At 37.7% G+C, this 21,621-nt stretch overlaps 1 protein-coding gene across 1 annotated transcript in view; it reads left to right on the top strand.

Annotated features, from left to right (window-relative positions):
* Positions 1–1,726: 1,726 nt before the first annotated feature.
* The window catches only part of LOC129002230 (solute carrier family 12 member 1-like), a 69,447-nt gene continuing 49,552 nt past the window's right edge, over positions 1,727–21,621 (top strand). The window contains exon 1 of the mRNA XM_054429881.1: positions 1,727–2,125. Within this exon, the coding sequence (XP_054285856.1) occupies positions 1,835–2,125 (291 nt within the window). The 5' untranslated portion in view covers positions 1,727–1,834. The remainder of the gene's footprint in view (positions 2,126–21,621) is intronic.

A 21,621-nucleotide genomic window follows, 5' to 3' on the forward strand; every position in this document is an offset into this window, starting at 1 on the left:
GCTTTGATATCAATATCACTGATACAACTTTGGACAGTGTTGTAATTTATTAAAACTAGTTGCATCTCCCTCATAAATTGTTTGTCATAGAAAGTTAGAATCGTTAACACGAATCAGCAAAACACTTCCATTTTGCTTCAAACAAAGATAGATTTCGTGTCTGGATGAATTGGATATTTTTATAGGGCTCCTATGCAATTTTCTGAGTGATATCTGATACATGCTGATACTGTAGCCTACCATACACATAGTACTGTATACACTATACTCAACGGTGATACTGTACCATTATACACAGTTGTATACACTATACTTAATGCTGACACTGTACCATTTATACACAACAATACTGTATCAATCAATGCTGATACTAAAACATTCTAACTACAGAACTTAAATATATTTTTTTTTTACTTTACGTGTCCAATTCCACCTTTAGTGGGTCACAAATGCTTGCCATTTGTTGGTTATGTAATCAACTTTACACCAACTGTACCGAGGCGCTCTCTCTCTCTCTGTCGACATCTGATAGCAGAACAATGGGAATAAATAATCATTGATTATTTATATTATTAATGCAGTAAATCGGTTTCTAATTATATTATCGATGGCAAAGCAAGCCACCCTTAAAACTAAAGCAAGTATAAAATCTCTTTTAGCGAATTTCCCTACAGGGAAGTTGCTATTACCGTAGGTGGCATAGGCCCGGGACCTATTTACTTTTTCATTTTGCATTTTGATGTCCCCAGAGGCCTAAAACACCATTCGTTCAAATTTATATATGTGTGTGTGTCCGTGAAAGTGATAACTCGAGTCATTTTCGTACGAATTTGATGAAATTTGGTTTAAAGGTGTTAGGCGTGATAATCCGGAATGAGTTCGCGAACCAGCATGATCGGACCATGGGAACGGGGTTTTTTTTGGGGGGGGGGGGATTTATGGGGTTAAAACGGGTTTTCTAATTTTTGACCATCAAAACGCAAAATTTCTTAACTTTTCTCTATAGACCTTTTTAAAGAGCTTAAAAAACAAATGATTTAGGATATGAAAGTGTTTTTTTTTCGGTTATTGGTACAATAACGGATAAAATTCAAAAAAGGTGTAAATTTAAAATTCCCATGTCATTTCTACGGAGAATATTGTAAAATGTTGTAGTTTGCTTGGTTATGGATTTATCTTGATCAAACTTGGCAAATTTATTTATTTTATACTAAGCTATTAATATTTTACTAAAAACACACTTCAATAGTTCCCTTGTAGCATCAAACCTAGGTATTTTATTGAAAATCAATTCAGAAAAATCGAAATCCGCTTAGTTGGCAGGTTTGTTGCGGCGGGGGTATTTTACTCAATTCTAGTGTTATAAATGCGATAAAGACCAGCTGATAAAATTTTTTTGTATGAATGATTTATTATGCATGATTTTATTGTTAATTATGCATGAATACGTACCACTATTAGTGCAGTATAAATAGTCAATTGTTTAATGGAACATGATGGTCTTTTTGCACAAGAGGAACCTGTATGTATGTATGTATGTATGCATGTCGTTATGCATGATGGTTTTTATATGATTACCGCTCTTTTATATGTGGTACAATAATTTGAACCTGGGAAATATAATGCTATGAAAGAAGCTTGTTGGTAACACTGCGTTGCTGTTTGCAAACGAACCCCGATTCCGCCAACATCCAGCGCTCCTAGCGACTAAATTCTAAATCGTTTACTTTGCTAGTTTGTCAGTTGCGCGAGGTGGTGTAGCTGTCTGCTGTGGCGAGTGTATTTGATCGAATTCGACTTGCAATTTTATTTGTGACAAAGACAAAGTGTAACTATGGCTACTCGCGACAGTGGTGGTGAAAAAAGTCGTGGATTGGAGATGAAAGATCGTCATCCTAGGTTTCAAGTCAACCGGGTATCGACTGTAGACGATGCCGACGAAGAAGAGCTCGCCGAATTGTACGATGAGGAGGACGATTCTCCTGGCTCATATGTTAAAAGTTTCCGGCATTTCACAAGGGAAGCTCTCCCCCGTATGGATAATTACAGGAATATTATGTCCATACAAGCTGCTTACAGACCCACGCTGGATGAGCTCCATCAAGGGATGACTCTCCACGGAAAGGTATGTAAATTTTGTACTGTATGTTTGGCGTTAGGTTTTAGGTTAGATCTCATAGAATTGAGGGGTACAGTTTCTTAACTGGGCTACGCTAATATCGATTGAAACTATCGATTCGATTAGTAAACCTTCATGCGATTTTTTAACCATCACCAAGTTTGGTTGGTTAAAGGTTAGTTTGAGAACGGTTTAATGTTAAAAGCTTCCGAAACTGGTTGAAGAGAATAATTGCAATACCCTGGATACAATCCTAAACATCCCCGAAGTTCAACCAACATTCTAGCTCTTGATAGAAGTTGTTTACAAAAACTAAGGTTAACTTAAGTTAAAACTGCTGAAGAGAGTTAAATCCTAAGTTACCTATTTCACCAGAATGTGTAGCCTAGCCTAACTTGGTTGTTTGCCTTTGCAGTCTTGTTTTTTATGTCAACCACAACTCGCAAGCATCAGTATCACTAACAGTTTTTTACCTCCACCCAATCAGCATGTCATTTTGGGTAGGTAACTGTATTCGTTTACATTGGCTCCAAATGAATTCTTAAGAAAAAAAATTCTCATTAAGTTACTTAGCCCGTTTTGAACTCTTTTTCCTCTGGCACTTTTGGGGCGTATCGTGAAAAACTCTGAAATCTTTTCAGTCTAAAATTCTTTTTCCCCTCGTTTTCATGTTTTTTTTATTATTTAGACCTAGTTTGAACACTTATTTCCTTAGGCATTTTTCAGAATTGTTTAACTTAGGCTACTTTGAAAATAACCGAAAAAATAAATCTCCGACCAAAACTGATTGCATTTTTGGATTCAGCGTTAAAAATACTGTAAGTAGACATACAGGGTGAGTTTTAATTGTCCCCCCCCCCAACTTTTTTCTACATTTTTTCAAATATCAATCCCAGACCACTTTCAAACATTGTTGGGTAGTAAGTACTTCATTTTGACAAGGTGGTCATTTCCGGCCGCCATCTTGGATCCGCCATATTGGATGTAAAATATTTTTTTCAAATGTAAAGGTGGGGTTGTGACCCATTATTTCGAACTAGATTTTTACCCTCATTACAATGCCACAAACCGTTTTAAAAAATCTTGATCCATTCCAAAGTTATGAGGCCTTTTTAAAACTTTATTTTTAGCCCATTTTAACATTGTGCATTTACAAACTGAGACCATAATCTCAAAATGGTGGTAGATAAAGATAAGTATACACTACCAGTCATTGTCGACCTATTTTCACTTGGTTATGACTGATGTATTTTTTTCGTCCGCCATCTTGGATCCGCCATTTTGAAAATGTGATAAATTATTTTAAATATGAAGGGGGTGTTGTGACCCATCATTTCAAACTACTTTTTTAAGCTTAACTCAATGCCGCAATCCATTTTTTGTTATTAAGTTTTATTTATGAACTGTTGCATTTCTTTTGTTAAAAATCTCAATATTTCAAAATCAAAATATGAAAATGAAAAACGGATCATGGAATTGAGTTCAGCTTAAAAAAGTAGTTCGAAATGATGGGTCACAACACCCCCTTCATATTTAAAATAATTTATCACATTTTCAAAATGGCGGATCCAAGATGGCGGACGAAAAAAATACATCAGTCATAACCAAGTGAAAATAGGTCGACAATGACTGGTAGTGTATACTTATCTTTATCTACCACCATTTTGAGATTATGGTCTTAATTTGTAAATGCACAATGTTAAATTGGGCTAAAAATAAAGTTTTAAAAAGGCCTCATAACTTTGGAATGGATCAAGATTTTTTAAAACGGTTTGTGGCATTGTAATAAGGGTAAGAATCTAGTTCGAAATAATGGGTCACAACCCCACCTTTACATTTGAAAAAAATATTTTGCATCCAATATGGCGGATCCAAGATGGCGGCCGGAAATGACCACCTTGTCAAAATGAAGTACTTAGTACCCAACAATGTTTGGAAGTGGTCTGGGATTGATATTTGAAAAAATGTAGAAAAAAGTTGGGGGGGGGGGACAATTAAAACTCACCCTGTATAAAAATTACATAAAATCCCAGTGTAAATGGGGTAACTTAAATAATTACCAAGGGTTTAAAGTAAACTAAAATCGCATAGTGCCAAAAATGGCCTGTTATTCTCGGCGCTTTTCGCGATTTTTAACCGCGATTTTCAGGGTGAAATAGGTGGTTACCCTAAAAGTGCCAGAGGGAAATTGTTCAAATAGGCTAAGCCAAATAAGGTGATTGGAGCAATTTTTTTATTCGTTTGGAAACATCAAAGTAAAGAAATGCCTATTTTGAACTGCCATTCCCAAATTTGTTGATATAATTTACTTTTAGACCTAGAACATAGGCTAGATGGTTAAAACATCGATTTAAGTGAAGACTTTTATTGGAATTAAAACAATTTAGGCTAATCGGCTTGATTTACAGTTAGAAAGAACTGCATAGCTTAGAAACAGCAAACAGCTAAGTTTAGTGTCTCTATCCTTTAACTAGTCTGTATAACAATGTTAGCTTTAATGCTGTCAACAGTTATAATGTTATAAATTTGTTATTTGAGTCACTAATTAAATTAATTTAAATAGTCTATAATTTAAAGAGTTTAGTACTATTAGGTGTGCTTGTTAAACCTTTGATATAAAATTTAGCATCTAAATTGGATTATGCTAAATGAATATGTTAGGCCAAGTTATTTTTTTGCAGTTTCCAGTCCCAGTTAATTTGTAATAGGGGTTTTTGTTTGCACTTGCCAATGTAAAACAACCTGATGCTTTTAATTGACCTGACATGTATCCAACTCACTTCGTACTGTGTTTACCTATTTTAAAATTGTAAAATAATTTGTTTTGCCTACATAAGAGATCAAAATACAATACTGTGATTGAAGTTTAAAATAACTCATAGTTCCCTTTGATCTGATCGGTGTAGCTATTCTGATCAGTAGGTTTAGGTCACAATGTGATTATTGATTCATAGAAAAGGAACTTACTGATGTCTAGGTCAAGGCAATTGGTTGTGTATAATAATGTGACCCTCGTGATAAAATGCAATAACACCAGATAGCATGCAGAGCTGAATGATTGCCTACTCTAGTACTGTGGCGCCTTCATGGATTAGTCGTACATTAGTATAACTTGACGTATTAATCAAGATGAATTTCCAAATAATAAAGTAAAAGAAGGAAAAAAAACTTAAGAGTGGATGTCGCATACGTTAAAAAGGTAAATTAGTAAGTTGGCTGCTTTATTTTAGTGTAGGCCTATATATAACGCTAGTAGATTTATTACGTTTTATTAATTAAACTTGTAGGCAAGAGACGGTTTCGTCTGTATTCATTCTTTCATAATAAAACCAACGATCACGAAATAATGCTTTAATATATTTGAACAAAATACACCGAGACCGTTCCTAAGTTAAACTCCGCTGCATACACCATGAAATGTTTATGCGACTGGATTGTACAAACACTGAGGGGATTTGTATGAAGATCGCACGTGATACAGAAATGTTTGAGATAACTCGCAAATATTCACGGGTCATAGATAACGCAACAAATAAGATTTGTACTATTAAGATTTATTACTATAGATAAGAGGATAAGTTGAGGATTATTGAATATTGACGTGGTTCTTCGTGTGTAGTATCGTAGACCTAGAGAAACAGAGCTCTCTCCGTACGTTTTGTTAATAAAGTGATAAAATAATGTTATCTTTATTCAGTAACTATTGCCTTTCTTTTAAATAATATTAAGTTGGGTTATCCGAGTCATCGTTAGGTTTAAGCGCAGTTATTATTGAAGCCTAACAACTTTGAACTACAGTGTTAATTGAGACCACCGATGTAAAGAACTCCGACACGAGATGTTGGTGATTATTGTTTGAAGTAAAAGCTAAAAAAAAATATCTCAAGAATACCACTAACATGGAAAACAGATTTAATTTCCCATAAAAACTACTAAATATACCTTAAACGTAAAACTATAGTACACCTTGTGGCCCGAGGACGTTGGAAGCGATTATGTCGGACCTGTAGTAGGTCCAGTTGTAGTTCATGGCCAAGCTAACTGATGTTTACAAACAACTCCCACGCGAGTCACTAAACGATGCAGTGATAACACTTGTAGACCAGTAACAAGGCCTACTGTGTGATATATACAACACATTGTGACAAATTGTGCGACGCCTTCCGTCAAAATCACTTTACAAGGCTTTATATGGACTAACCTACTATCTTTGACTATTCCAATAGTCAATGCTACTAGTCCGGCGCTCTCCGATCTGATTAGTTCCTATTCAACACCTTCCGACGGTAATTTCTATGTATTCGAAACTTCGAGTGGTGATTGGTTCTTAAATTGTGGACCAACTATTATAGAATAAGATTATGCGAATAAAGAACCATCGGATGGACAAATAATGACTTTTACTACTACAGCAGCAAAGACCTCAAACATCTAAATTCTCGTTGGTTACTGACTGATTCCTTCGGACCAATGTTATTGCCTTAAAAGTGTTGATGGCGTCGGTCCCAGACGGAGATAGTGGGGTTCCTGCTAAATAGTGCCAGTTTACCAATGTTTGTTGTTATCGAGTAGTTGCAATGGGTTCCGTTCTAAACAGTTTCATCTGTGACGAAGTACGCTGGAAATGTGATTAGTTTATAGCTTACAAATTGCCATACCCATGGGCGGCTCCTCTATTGTCAATAGTGCAGCTGATAAGGTTATCGGAGGTGCGGTCTGTCAGGCTTAGCAATACGCAATAAGCTGACTATTGTCTGCCATGTTGAAAATAGGATATTGATATTGTGTGAAACTGTGCTTGATTATACCTTTGACAATAGTCAATGTTATAAATAACCATACGGTACAGAATGAGTTACTAGGTATCCTGTCACTGTTGAAAAAAACCTGAATAATTCATTCGATGTACCATTACAGGAAAAATATTTCCTGAAAAATTGAAGATAGCAGTTAAAAATTACGCGTAGACTTTTTCCTTTACTTTAATAGACTAGGAGAAAAGTACTTGAAATCCTCCAGCAATTCTGAACAGAATTTGTTGATTTTCGTTTGTTAGATGGAAATGTTTAAAACCCTAAACTGGGCCCTACGCTCGATTATAGTTTGCTCGAGAAGACGTTGTAATACATTTCTTTATTTTCACTGCGTTATTCTATCGTTGTCCATGCTTATGAGACGCCGAATTCTGTTATGGTCGATGAATAAGTAAGGAACGCCTGGTTAGCAGCAACAGGTAAACCTACACTGGAGCAGAGAATGGTTGTTCTGAGAGAGCATTCATACGTGTTATCACTCTTTATTCTTGAAATAAACTAACTATCCAAATTTAACCATAATACTGTATCGACAAACAAGAAAACTATAGGTTGTTAATCTTCATAAGAAAAGATAAAACATTTTAATTTTACAGTTTTTTTTTGTAATTTTTGAGATCAATGCTTCAATATACATACTATGTTATTTGCTCAACAAAATGTTTCATAAAGAAATTATAATGTTTTGAGGGTAAAAAATGGAAAACCCCAATTTTATCCCATAAAACACCCATAGTCCGATCACACTGGTTCGCTAACTCGCAAACTTAGTTTAATTACTTCTATGAGCATTTCATCATATTTTTCTTAACGTTTTTTAAAGTAATCTGTTTACTATCTTGTATGGAAAGTCTGAAAAATTGGGTGTTTTTAAATAAAAAAATTATGCTAACAGACACATAAAAATATAGGTTATATCTATATCAATTAATTTGAAAATGAACTGATGGTGTCTTGGCCTCCGGGGACATCAAACCGAAAAAGAAAATCTGTCTTGGTTCCAGATCTGACCATGAGACCTTATAGCTTAAACCCAATGGGAAATTCGCAAAAAGAGTGTTTAATGACGAATGTTTTTCAATCTGTTATAATGGCCTGAGTTTAATCTCTTTGTCCGATACAAACGTAGCACAATCCATCACTGGCCACAAGTCAATACGTCACCATTATTTGCTGACCGCAAATACATCACCTTCACCACTTAGCACCTACTAACTACCTACTTTATTTTATTCGTATTCTAACAATGTATTTTCAATCGTGAAAACAGGAGGTTTGTCTATGTCATCAAAAAGTGTTTGAAATGAATTCCTAGTATTTTTTTGTGAGATATCCTGGAATAATTTCAATAAAGAAAGGACAACATTTTTAAGATTAAGAAAATATAAAGCGTTTGGCCAAACGTTTTTGTACTTGTTACGTCTCTTTGAAAATACCTAAACGTATAGGCCTGAACTCGTTTTACGTTGCGGAAAATTGTTGAATCAATGGTTGGAAGAATAATTAGTTTGGCTCGCTTGGTTTTAATTAAGACGGAAAGATGAGGACGACCAAAGTGCAAGTAAGAGTTTGACAGTAACTGAGGTCACAATCCGTGGAGCAGAAACATCTGTAATATAACACATTTGCATCTCCGATACAGTTGTTGAGGACTGAACACAAACTGTAGATGGAGTGAAGTATGAGTGTCGTATGTACAGTTTAGTGTATAGATGACGACGACCAAAGTGCAAGTAGAGTTTGACAGTAGCCGAGGTCACAATCCGTGGAGCAGAAACATCTGTAATACTGTATTACACTTGAAGCTCCGATACAGTTGTTGAGGGCTGGACACAAACTGTAGATAAAGTGAAGTGGGAGTGTCGTATGTCCAGTTAATGTACATGTATGATGACTTACGACTCAATTATTCAAGTAGAGCTCTGCAGTAGCGGAATCCACAATTCTTGGTCTAAGTCCAGAACACGTACCCCTCGTAACTAACCCTCGTCAACATACCCTCACTACCCTCGTAACGCACGTATACACCTACTAAAAAGCAGACATCGCCTGACTTCTTGTGTACAGGCTACAGGGTGTGAAAGTGCGGTGTTGTGATACCGAAGCGGTGAGGTGATGATATGAAGCCACGAGCCAGGATGGCTGATCAGGCGTGTGATTGAATTATGTCAGAATCGTGAACAAAGCTTTGTCCAACGAGCCGATACTGGCGCCTTGAAACTGGAACTTAATAAACAGCCACAGTGGAATAGTCGAGACACCGATAGTCTGTGTAACACATTGTATTGTGTTGGTGATATGCATAATCAGCTTACAGGCGTGTGTTGGTGTCGAATATCTCGCGCTAGTTTGAACAGTTTGTTATTTTTGTCCTACTGTGCATTGCGATAGCTAAATGATTCCATTTTACGTTCATTTTAATTTTTCTCGTTTTTACTAGACAATAATATGATTCACGAGTTTGTCAAAATGTACTAGATTTCTTTCATAAGGTAGGCTATACTGTAGTGTCCACAGTGTTTATTCAATGCCACGACACGTTCACATCACTCGTGAATATGCAAATCAAAGTTGATGGATCAGGAGCCAATATACAGAGTATTAACTATATAAACAGGCCGTGTAGGGTAGAGCACTCGACATTATTGTGTTTGTAGTCAGCGTGTGTAGGGGTGGTTTATATTGCATCACACCACTCACCGCTCTGGCGTGGTAGAGGGAAGCTAACTGAGTTTGACACTACCACTCGGTTTAATAGAGAATTTCGCAGAAATAACTGACAAAGACCGTCAAAATGAAATTACCCTTTTCCCTGATGATTATTGCGAATTCCGTTACGATTTATGAGTTTTCACGACTCTTCGGAATCAGGGCCGAACCTGCAGGTGAGAAACTACACAAGATTAGTACACAAAATGAGAACCGTGCCGAGAAATGTAATGGGATTAAATTTTATTTCCCATTGTATAAACTCAGAGTACATTCATCATAATCCTTGAGAAATGTACTAAACTGCGCACTTTATCAAGTTGTGTGGCCAAATAAATACCAATCATATAGTAAATGCATTTTTTTTAGCCTGTCATCAAATGAAAAACATTGTCTCCTTCCCCTACAACATCGGGGGCGATACATTTGGTTTTAGAGTACATTATAAATTCAATTGTTATTGACCTATATATATATAAAGAATACAGTTAGAGTCTTTTTTATCGAAACTCTGCTGTATTCCATTTTGATACAAGGAGGCTCATTTGAAAATTTCTTGACGCCACCAAGTCAATAAGTTCTAACAGCTCGGACTGGCTAAGGAGTACTGTACAGCACTTAAGTCTGAAAATTGGCAATTGTCTGGGGCAGTATCCTTGATGGTTTGTGCCAAAATGGTTTAGCCGGGAGTCGTCGTGGGGCTGACTGGGGGGAGGCGGGTGATGGCATCGATTTTGGAAATCAGCCAGCTACCAACTGTTTACCTTCTGGCAGTAGGTTAAATCGTTAAACGCCAACGATCTATTCCGTGGTTTGGCACTTGGCAGACTGTAATTACAATATTTCTTGTTTGGTTTTGGCACATCAAGCTTTGCAATATTGAACTGTGTGCAATTTAACAATAACAAGATTCCATATTCGTTACTCTCTAACTCAGTCATGAGAAACCTTTTACACGAGGACGAAGGCTGTTAAAATTGCGATGCGATCGATAACAATTTTTTTTTTTTAAGTATACTCAAATAAAAATCTGCACAAGAGCTAGTACGTATACATATTTATTTGCATTATTGCACTTCCCTTCTTTGATAAGCAATACGATTTGACGATTCAGCTAGTTTGTTATCTACACCAGCTGTTGCGGTTACGTAAGTTTTGCGGTTTTTGCGGATCCACCTGTGGAAGTTTCCACGCGAGACAGCATAATGCTCAGTCATGTGTCACGTGTTGTGATAGCACGGAGCACGGACAGCATAAGCATTGCATGACGACCTCAGTCAGCATCAAGTCGCAGCATTACAGTACGACTGGACAAATTGTCAACATTAGGAAATTCCCCTGATGTTGAGAGTTGTACCTTGGGATTCAGATTAAATTACTCGGAAATGTTTTAGGATGGGAAATTAAGGTAAAATTAGTGTATAACAAATCCTTATTGAGTATTAAATTCTAGCATTTATATTATTTTCCCATCTTCAAAATGACCACAATACGTTTCGAACCTTTAACTATTAGGTTCGGATTTACTCATAGTACAGTAGCCACTCATGTAGAATACAGGGGTGCAAGGGTGTATTATTGGATACTGAAGTAGACGTCCCATCTATATGGACCAGCTTTAGCCAATTTTTGTTAAAAAAGAACGTAGTTGTGTGAGCCAGTCACAGATTGCGCTAGTGACTAAAACTCTATTTTCTACCTTATTTTTTGTTGCTAGTCAAGTTGATGGGCCATAACAGTTGCTATAGCTCACAATATGTAAATCCATTAGTTTTAATTGGAAAAAAGATTGTGTATTTAACAGAAATCAGTAATTTAGATCAGCACAATCTGTCGGTGGCTCACATCAACTACGACGATTTTGGTAAAAAAGCTGGCTACAAATTTAACATGGGATGGAATGTCTAAGGGAGTGCATAATATTGAATCAATAACATACGGTTTGCAGCGTATAAATGCGTTTGTTGTTTGCTAGCTAGAGCCATAGATAAAAGGAGTAGATAATTAAATGTCTATTCCTTTAAAGAGCATAGCATCCTCAACTTGCTCCCCTGATCATTGATCAAGCGTATGTCGACCCAAAGACTGTTCTGCCAGATCAACTGTCATCCCACTAAATATAAAAAGATCACATTTACTCACACGCTATAACACAACTCGCACGGCTCATATCCTGAAAAATGTTTATCCTTATCCTTTAGTAACCTATTCTCTATAAAATGATATTTTCTGATAGTTCGATAAATACATAATACTAAGCAGTTTAGAACAGGGACAAGGCCATTTATTTGAATGCGATTAATTAGGTTTCCCTGTTATTACAAACACAATGCTCGATTACGAGAAATACACAGTACACTGTAGCACAATGTAGACAGTGCCGTGAAGCGTGTACTGTACAGTGTACTAGCCGTCAGTTGGCACGATCGATTGTACATGCCGCCTAATCAGTAGGCGTAGGGCGTTACCATTCTGTCAGATGCAATGCGCTTCCCTGGCAAAGTTTTATGCCTTGTGTTTCTATCTGCTAGTGTACTAACAAAATTGGATTACATTTTTTTATTTGTCAGATTATGTCCGTATTCCTCTCCTGTATAAATGACTCCCTATAGTGTGCAATGGGCTGCGATTTATAGACAAGAAACATACTTTCCAAATACTTTAATCCTGAATAATTAAATGTACTCTTGACTATACATGTATAGTCACTGACATACAGTACTTTACGTACCATTGTCCTTTGTTTTACGCCACATACCCTCTCTGGACATCGCACGTTGCATATGTGGGATTACGTATTCTACGTCGTTATCCTGAGCAAATCGTCGAATGCTTGAGAATTTTCTGTACAAACTGACGATTTAGTGGAGAAATTGCTCTGATCCAGGCAAGTTATCCTAGCCTTAGATTCTTAAAACCTTTTTTTTCTGTTGGACCTACAAGTCACACGGTGTACTTCGGTACCGAATTTCCAAAACATGCTGTTATCTTATAGGTAAAAGCCGTTTGTGATTGGCGTGAACTAATAAACCCTACTAGACGTTCCAAGCTCTATGAACCCAACCAACTACGCCTTATAGTACTACAGTAGAACCTCGACAACAAGACTCTCAGGGGGATGATTAAATAAGATTTGTTTTCAAGGTTGACTTCTTATCGAGGTTTGCAATAACATGTGATAAGGGGTAAAATAAATTCTTGGGCATTTGAAAATGACACTGTTATCAAGGGAGGCTTATCGAGATTTAACTGTTGCAACATGATTTTCAACGTGTTTGTAAAATTACGTATATCGCTAACTAAGTCAGACTCAGTAATAAATTGTGTGCTGATTTCATACCAACGCTTTATATGATAGCCTCTTGGGTTGACTCAACATTGGTTTATTTATAGTTGGTGCTGGATAAGTTAATATGAATTTCCCAATTTAGTGCCACTAATAACAGTTTTGCAAATGTTGTTTTAGGATTTTACTAATTTATATTTTTTCCAGGTGAGCGTTTGGCTGAAGAAGGGTTTCGTTGCGTAAGTCGTTTTGCCTTACAAATTTTGCAAATGAGGGTTGCATGCATGATTAATTTTTAGTCTTTGCTTGAAATTATACGAGAGATAAGTATACTTTGTTATTATATACGTAAACATACGCCAATGATGTGTGTTTTTGAGGGGAACCGGAGTTTTGCCAACGGGTGTCATGTAGATGGGGGGGATGCCTTCGGCCACCTCTTAGGCCCCTATTAGCCGTGAGCAACATGTGGCGCAGCTAGTGGAGCCGCCGGTGCCGGACGTGTAGAGGGGCATGCAGTCAAATGGTGCCTATTAGCCGTGGAGAGACCGGTGGCGCCGCCGAAAAAGCTGCCCGAGGTGTTGCCGGGAGTGATTTTGCCCGGCAACATGTGTCGCGACCGTTTTAAAGGCCTGTTTCACATCTACCCGGCTGCCGGGTGCCGGGTGTCGTTTAACCGGCAATGGGGTGAAGAAGTATATGGCACCGTTCACACATGCACGGCATGTGTCGTGACCGGTTAATCACTTGCCCGGCTGCCGGGTACTAGTCGAGGGATGCCGGGTGCCCCCTCGGCGAAGGCCGGCTGCCGGTGCCGGGTAAACAAGCCGGCTGGAGTAGTGGGTATAGCGGCCCAATCAGACTGTTCACATACAACCGGCACCTGCCGTGTGTCGGGTGCACCAAGAGTACTTTTAGTTCAGTTCTTTGTAGTTAATGTGTATTAATTTTGGGTATTTGTTCGCAAAGTTTTGGTCATGTCCATGAATAGACCATGAACTACTTCTTTATTAGTTCAAGAGCAGAATTATTTGAATTAAATAGAATTTTTACTCAATTTATTTTTTGATTTTATTTTATTGCATAACATTGAATTAAATTTTACTCAAATTCAAACTGAATCAAATTTTAAAAAATCAAATAACCATTGCAATAAAGTTATTTCAAAGTACCTAACATTACAATTGCTCTATTACGTTCTATTTCCATCCCTACGACACACAAATTTCACAAGCTTGAGTACAACTGCCGGAGTGCCGGTGTCGGCGTAATGTGAAAGGTGCACTCGTGCCGGTGCCGGCTAGAAGTCGGGTTAACGGCATGCCGGGTAGAAGCCGGGTAGATGTGAAACGAGCCGTGTCCAGGCAGTCGGGGGGCATTGCAGTATATGGAGCCTATTAGCCGTGGGCAACATGCGACGCCACTGACTGCGCTCGCATGCACTTTTAACGTGAAAACGAAGCCTGTCACACAGTCTAAATCGTGGTTTGAGTCGATTGAGACGTGCCTCGCCATATTGCTGTTATATTCATTAGTGACTTCGGTTCACTTTGTTTACCAGTGACCTTTTTAACAGTGTATTCTTTCCTTTTTGTGTCATTAGCGTTTTTAGTTGTCTTTAGTTTAGATCAACAATGTCCAGTGCTAATAGTGACGTGCAAATTGTGGATGCAGTCACTCAACGTCATGTTTGACACTAGAGTGTTATGGCGAATTCCGCTGTTTGAGCGAGCTACGAATGTGTCGCGCGACTAGTGTCCAGGTTCCAAAACGCTGTGGGCCACCGGCGGCTCCACCGGCGGCTCCACTAGCTGCGCCACATGTTGCTCACGGCTAATAGGGGCCTTAGTGCGGAGATTTGCCAACGGTGGTGGTGGGAGAACGAGTGTGACGGAGGGAGGGAGAGCGTGAGAGCGATTGTCAGGGTTGTATACGCTTGGCAGTTATGCGCTTGTCGCAGTGGGTTAGGTTAGGTTAGGTTAAAAACTCAATACATTTCCTTTCACAGTCAGAGGTGCATAACTCCATTACTTTGAACACAGTCAGCATCCTGGGTGAGGTTCATAATGTCCAAATTTCACAAACTCCAACGTCTAAAATATTAAATAAACAGTTCGTTTCATAACCTCCAAATTTCATAAACTCCAAAACTATAACTTTCAAATAATCACTGATTCACAATGTCCAAATTTCACAAACTCCAACGTTTAAATATCAAATAAACAGAGCGGTTCATAACCTCCAAGTTTCATAAGCTCCAACGGTACAGTCTCTGCCAGAAGTCGCTGCAGAGGTTGCTGTGGTTCGGTATGTAGGCGCTACACGTTCTACTGTTGTAGCGGTGTAACACGAAGTATCATTGTTGCTCCGTAATTGCTTTCGTAAGAGTATAAGTATATAAGAGTTCCCATAGTCCGATCATGCTGGTTCGCGAACTCGTTTGAATAAACGTAGGTTTACACGTTTGTACCAAATTTCATCAAAATCGGATGATTTTTGCTCGAGTTATCGCGCTAACGGACACACATATAAATATATATATAACTGATGGTGTTTTTGGTCTCTAGGGACTTAAAAACGAAAAAGTAAATCGGTCCCGGGACCAGGTCTTACCATGAGTACTACGGTAATAGCTTATAGGGGAAATTCGCTAAAATGTAAATTTGATTTGCACATCGTGTGCTAACACATATTTGAGTCACACATCTGAGTGTTCTTCAATCATTAAAATTTACGTATAATCAGTAGTTGAGCGCTGGCGAACGGTGCCTGCTATCTGACTGTGGCAACCACTAGAGAGACTTCTGGCCCAGACTGTACCGTTGGAGGTTATGAAATTTGGACATTATGAACCGCTCTGTTTATTTAATATTTAAACGTTGGAGTTTGTGAAACTTGGACATTGTGAAACAGTGATTATTTGAATGTTATAGATTTGGAGCTTATGAAATTTGGAGGTTATGAACCGCTCTGTTTATTTAATATTTTAAGCGTTGGAGTTTGTGAAATTTGGAGTTTATGAAACGCTCCCAGCATCCTGCCTAGTTTGGCCACCCTCACGGTCACGTGTAATCTCTCTCTCTCCCCCTCCCCCTCTCGCGCAACCCACAACCGTTGGCAAAACTCCGCAGTATGTGGAATTCATGGATGGGGACCCTTTCTACCTGATAGCCGTTGGCAAAACTCCTACACTCGTTTTTGAGTATTTTGAGTTTTTATGCTTTGATTACATCAGATAAATGTAAGTTACATCAGACTAAATTTTACAATACATTTTACCATTGAAACTGCGTGCTTATTACATTTCAATAATAACGATTACCCTATAATGCGATATGCTATTTAATACGACTTGGTTTGGTATTTTTTGACAGTGGTAATCTTGCATTTTTGTTTTATACGACGAGACCACATTAATTTTCTTTGATTAACATTTGATATACGAAAATATTTTTAAATAATAGCTTGAGATCTATTTCACTCTCCCTCAAATCCAATTCACTTGTCTCCATCCCGAGTACACCGCATATTGCCTCACGAAATTTATTATGAAAGTAATTACAGTAGTCAATGGATTAATTAATAAAGTTAAGCTGTTTTGACCTTTTTATTAGCAAGAGTAGTAATCAAATCGATAAATCGCTTGTAGCTAACATAAGATTGTAGATAAGAAAGGGTACATCGCGATCATAACCACGATACGATTGTACAAATCCCGAGTATCAGTTTAGAACAATATGCTTATTTATTCTGTGGCTTCGCCGATTTATTGCATGTCGTAACGATTCCACCCCATTTTTACTCTACATTACAGTATTCTCTTTATTAAATTTAGCAGTTGGCATTGTGTCCCTAGAAAATGTAATCAAACACCGTACCTGATTACTAGTGATTTTCATTATCTGTACAATCGTTATCTGGAGTGTTGCTGATCCTAGTTATCACAAGCTACACAAACTACCAAAACTATCTGTTTTATTAATTTATCGCATACTACAGTATCCAGAATAGGGGCACCAACGTTTCCTTGATGGTATTTTGATATGTTCACATACTGCTATAATGTATTCTCTCACATTTAATTTGCGTGTAATTCCAAGGAATTTGAATTGCATCGTAAATCGCTACGATTCGATTTAGAGATTCGATACGACAGAGCTTGTCCGATGCAACGGTCCAATGTCTTCGCATTCCCTCACATCAAATTCGCATTACAGCCAAGTATAGGAGCCGCGCGGGGGAATGCCCCGCGATCGGAGAAGTAGAGTGCTGATTGTACAGTACCGCCAAACATGTAGTAATGTCCTTCTTGAAGACTTTTATTTGCCAATGGAACCTCCTTCCAACTGGCCTCTGCCACTTGTATAACCTACAATTCTATACTTTGCTTTGGAAAACTGTTATTCCTCCGACTGGTATTTATATGCAGTAGTCTACGATGGAATTGACTACATATTTCTTCTTTTTTTTTGTTAACAGTAAATTTCTATATCACTTTCTAGGTAAAGTAGTCATGGTGCAATGTGCATGTTTGATACCAATATATTGAGATGAAAAATGTTTTTGTACAATCTGATGCATTTGGATAAAATATTTAACCTAACATCGCACTTCGTGCTCGTGAAATTCCTGTGGTAATAGTAACTTTCACACATATGTTTCTTTCGGTTTTTAAAACTCTATAAATTCACAAATATAACTTAAAGATTTAATCAATGTTTGCTTTAAACTTTGTCGTAACTAAAAAAATTAATAACTTTTCCATGTTGGTTTTCTTCATTCTGTGTTACTAAATAGCTTACTGTGAGAGGAGCCTTCTTGGCTGTGTTTTCTGGAGTTGTTTGCTGAGGTGGTGATCAATGTTATTTCTCTTCTGTTTCTGGGGTCTCAGTTTTAACATATATTTTGTGTTCTAGGCTCCCTACGGTTACAGTTATGTAAGTACTGAGTGTCAACCCCTCATACCATACTTTCCCCTCTTGGGTTGCCGATGCCACTCGTTAAAATGAAGAAAGATTGAACCATATATAGTTATCGTAAATTGTGAAGCACACAATTGTGAATCGTGTTGAATTGAGTATCGTGTATACAGGGTGAGTTTTTTAAAGTGATCCAATAGCTAACTTTTTAATTACACGACTTAGCACCATACTTTAAATTTGAAACTTTAAATTGAAATTTTAAGTTTCACTCAAGAATACGATTTCAGATTTTTTCATTGTGGCCGCCATTTTCCAATATGGCTGCCAACTTTAAAATTTCTTATGGAACACCCTGTATATTATTTTGTTTTTAGATTTTACTCTAAAAAATAAAACATTTTTGTTCTTGAGATTTTTTCAATATCTCTAATAGTTAAGGAGCTACGAGGACAAATTGTTAAGTATTAACAGTAACAACACTTAAAACTAACATTGTTTTAAAACATGCTTTAGAATTCATGCAACTTTGTATGAAAACTTTAAGTCCTCGTAGCTCCTTAACCGTTAGAGATATTGAAAAAATCTCAAGAACAAAAATGTTTTATTTTTTAGAGTAGAAGAATGTGATTCTGGCCGTCTGATAGTTCTCACTACTGTACTTGTCTCCTGGCTTAAAACTTGTCGACAGGCTCTATTTGAATGTCGACGTTTCGGAGACGTTTCAGTTCTCCGTCTTCAGGGTGCAAATCCAGTAGTAAACAAAGGCACTACGACAAATAAATTAACCAAAGGAATTAATCGTTTGAGAATTGCAACGTCTCCGACGTCCGAAATGTCGGCATTAAAATACATCTCAACGAATTGTCAAGCCTAGAAGACGAGTACATAGTAAATCCACCCTTTTGATACGGTTTGGATGAAGAAACTTAAAAATTATTTCTCGGGGACAATTCTTCTAATGCAAATTACTAAATTGCAGTTAGAAGGAAGAACGTATACGAATATGAGTGAAGTAGTAAAAATAGATCGGAATCAATCTTGTTTACCTGAACGTCTATGGGAATAGTGGAATTCACCTCATTTCACGCTTTACCATTATGGTAGGGAGGTGAATAGTTTACCATTATATATGTATTCCATTAACACAGTACACCCCATGTGGTAGCGGCACCCTGGTGTTTACCCCCCCCCCCCTAAACCCGCCACTCAACCATGAGCCTGAGATTTGTTTGTCTTGTCGTATCCCCCCCCCCCCTAACTGTTGCTTCTGTAAATCGAAACCAAATGTTTTCTGTGTGTTTTTATAACTTGAACGGATTTGCAGCTAAGCTTTGAGAACCAATTTCTATAGCTGAAAACGTGTTAATTATTTTTATGCGTTTGTGAGTGCTGTATATGTATTTTTATTATGTAAGGTTATTGTGTTGTGAGTTACATTTGCCATTATTTTCCAATATATGTGCAATTTTAAACTAATAGTCGCATTTGAATTCGAAACAATTTCAGGAAATATTGAATTTAATGTTTGATTAATATTATCAGACTTAAATTTCACCGGTTACAAAATGAATAACAAATACAAATAGTTCACCGTCATCTCCGTGTAAAACATTATTGTAATGTTGACAAGATAGTTTTACAAACAGTAGGCCTTCTGTTGATTTTCCGTCGTCATCGTAACAGCTAGTGATGGATTAATTAGACAGTGACCAGCTTATCATTAACCTCAATTAATGATAAACGGGTCACTGTTAAACTAATCCATCCATCAAACCGGTTCTCTGATACGACATCGAGTACGGTACGATACGACATTGAGATGAGCTTGTATATAGATAGTCATTGATTTTACGTTAGTAGCTGGTTAGATGACGAATGGCTACGCATAATACTTTATCTCTCAATTACAGGTATGTTTATGAACAAGTGTTGCATAATGTAAGCAGCGAACACAGAATAAAAATGTTATTAATTTTATTATGTGTTCGCTGAATGTAAGCTGCTATGTTCTAAACGAGTTTTTCAACAATCAAACTTAATTGGGTGTTGCGATGGATAAGTTGAATGATGATATTATTTTTCATTATCTTAAGACAAAAAGTAACACCGTCTATCGAGCGGCTTATAAAAAAAAATATTCGTGTCACTACGACCCACCGAAGAGCGTAAACAAGGTGAAAAGTAAAGAATGAGTTTTACATGTATCAACGACACATTTGTTTCTGACTAAGATCAGCTGATAAATCCTGCCATGACAATTCATTGAAATAAAATAATGTAGGATTGATGGGTTCCGATCACATGTCAAGAGGTTCCAATCGGTGCAAGAAAATCTAAATATATTTTAAACTGGTTCATACGCCAAGATACATTTTGTGTAAGTTTAACAAAACACATGACAACATGTACATGTGGTTTACATCGATGATAAGCCAGTTTTAAGTCAATGTCAGTATTACTGGCAAGCACATAACATCCCGGGCAGTGTAAAGGCCGGGGCCACACTCATCTTATCTCGCTGATTTTTTTCCACGGGCGTTACCCGTGGGTTTGAGAGATACATTACGGTATATGGGGCAGGCCACACTAGAGTAAAAACGTCCGTGAACGCGTTTGTCAGTCTCGCTGGTTTTACCAGGGAGACTGACAAACGGAATTGCACGTGTATTCTCTACTATCATTCCACGGGCGTTGCACGTAAAACTAGTCGCGGGGCATTGCGGCTTATGGGAGTGAACACACTCATCTTATCTCGCTGAATTTTTTCCACGGACGTTTCTATACTGTGCAGTGAGCGTTGAGGGGAGGGGGGCGGAACACGGACACGGACGATTTTTATTGCCAGTGTGGCATGCTCTATCAGTCTCACTGGTTTGCCCAAAAAACCTATCTCATAAGACGAGTGTGGCCACGGTAAAACTGTTGCGTCGCACGTGAAAACGGAAAAAAACAGTCTCGCTGGTTAAAAATTACAAGTGTGGCCCCGGCCAAGCACACAGTCATCATTTGCCAAATGGCATGTGTTAATTCCCAATGCGGACGGTCGGCGCGATGTTAGGAGGTTTCAGCTTATCTGATTAGTCTTATTTACCCCTCTTATCTCGTCACAGTGTTGACGTCATGAATCGACATCGATCGCAATTCCTACGTCATAGAAACGCAATGTGTTATCTAGTCATTGGCATTTTAAACTCGTTTTGTAATGGAACGCTCTCAATCCTAGTATTCTATCATTGACTACCATACAAATGGTATAAAGTCTATAGTTGTATCTCACGTAAACATTTTGTTTACATTATTAGTTGATAGTCCAGTGACAAATACAGTTTTTTTCACGATCGATCTGGCTAGGAATCGAAACAGGGAGCTTCAGATTTGAAGACGAGCACTATACCTCTCGGTAATCAAGACAATTTTGATGGTTGATAGAAATGTTTTCTCCCATCCTAGGACACTAGGTCCTAGCCTATATGAAGTAAACTTTATCTATGGTTCTAGCATGGAACTGTTTACATTACTTCAGGATAGTCCTATAGGGAAGCGACATTATCACATAGATAAAATCAATCGGTGGTTCACGGGATATTTGAACCCGGGACATCGGGCTTCGAAGGCCTGAGCTCTACCTTTAGAACATCTCTCTTCCCAGGTTAATTGACATAGCCGCACACTGAGTTTGTTGTCTGGGAATCATTTTCGAATTCATGGGTTAATTTAGGGTTGAAATAAATTTGAAAATTTGTCGTAGGTCTGATAATTTTTCCCAGGTTA

Source organism: Macrosteles quadrilineatus, unplaced genomic scaffold, assembly GCF_028750875.1.
Source record: "Macrosteles quadrilineatus isolate MER2022 unplaced genomic scaffold, UCM_ALF_1.0 Scaffold_9__3_contigs__length_116548681, whole genome shotgun sequence".
In the NCBI taxonomy this organism is placed as follows: Eukaryota; Metazoa; Arthropoda; class Insecta; order Hemiptera; family Cicadellidae; genus Macrosteles; species Macrosteles quadrilineatus.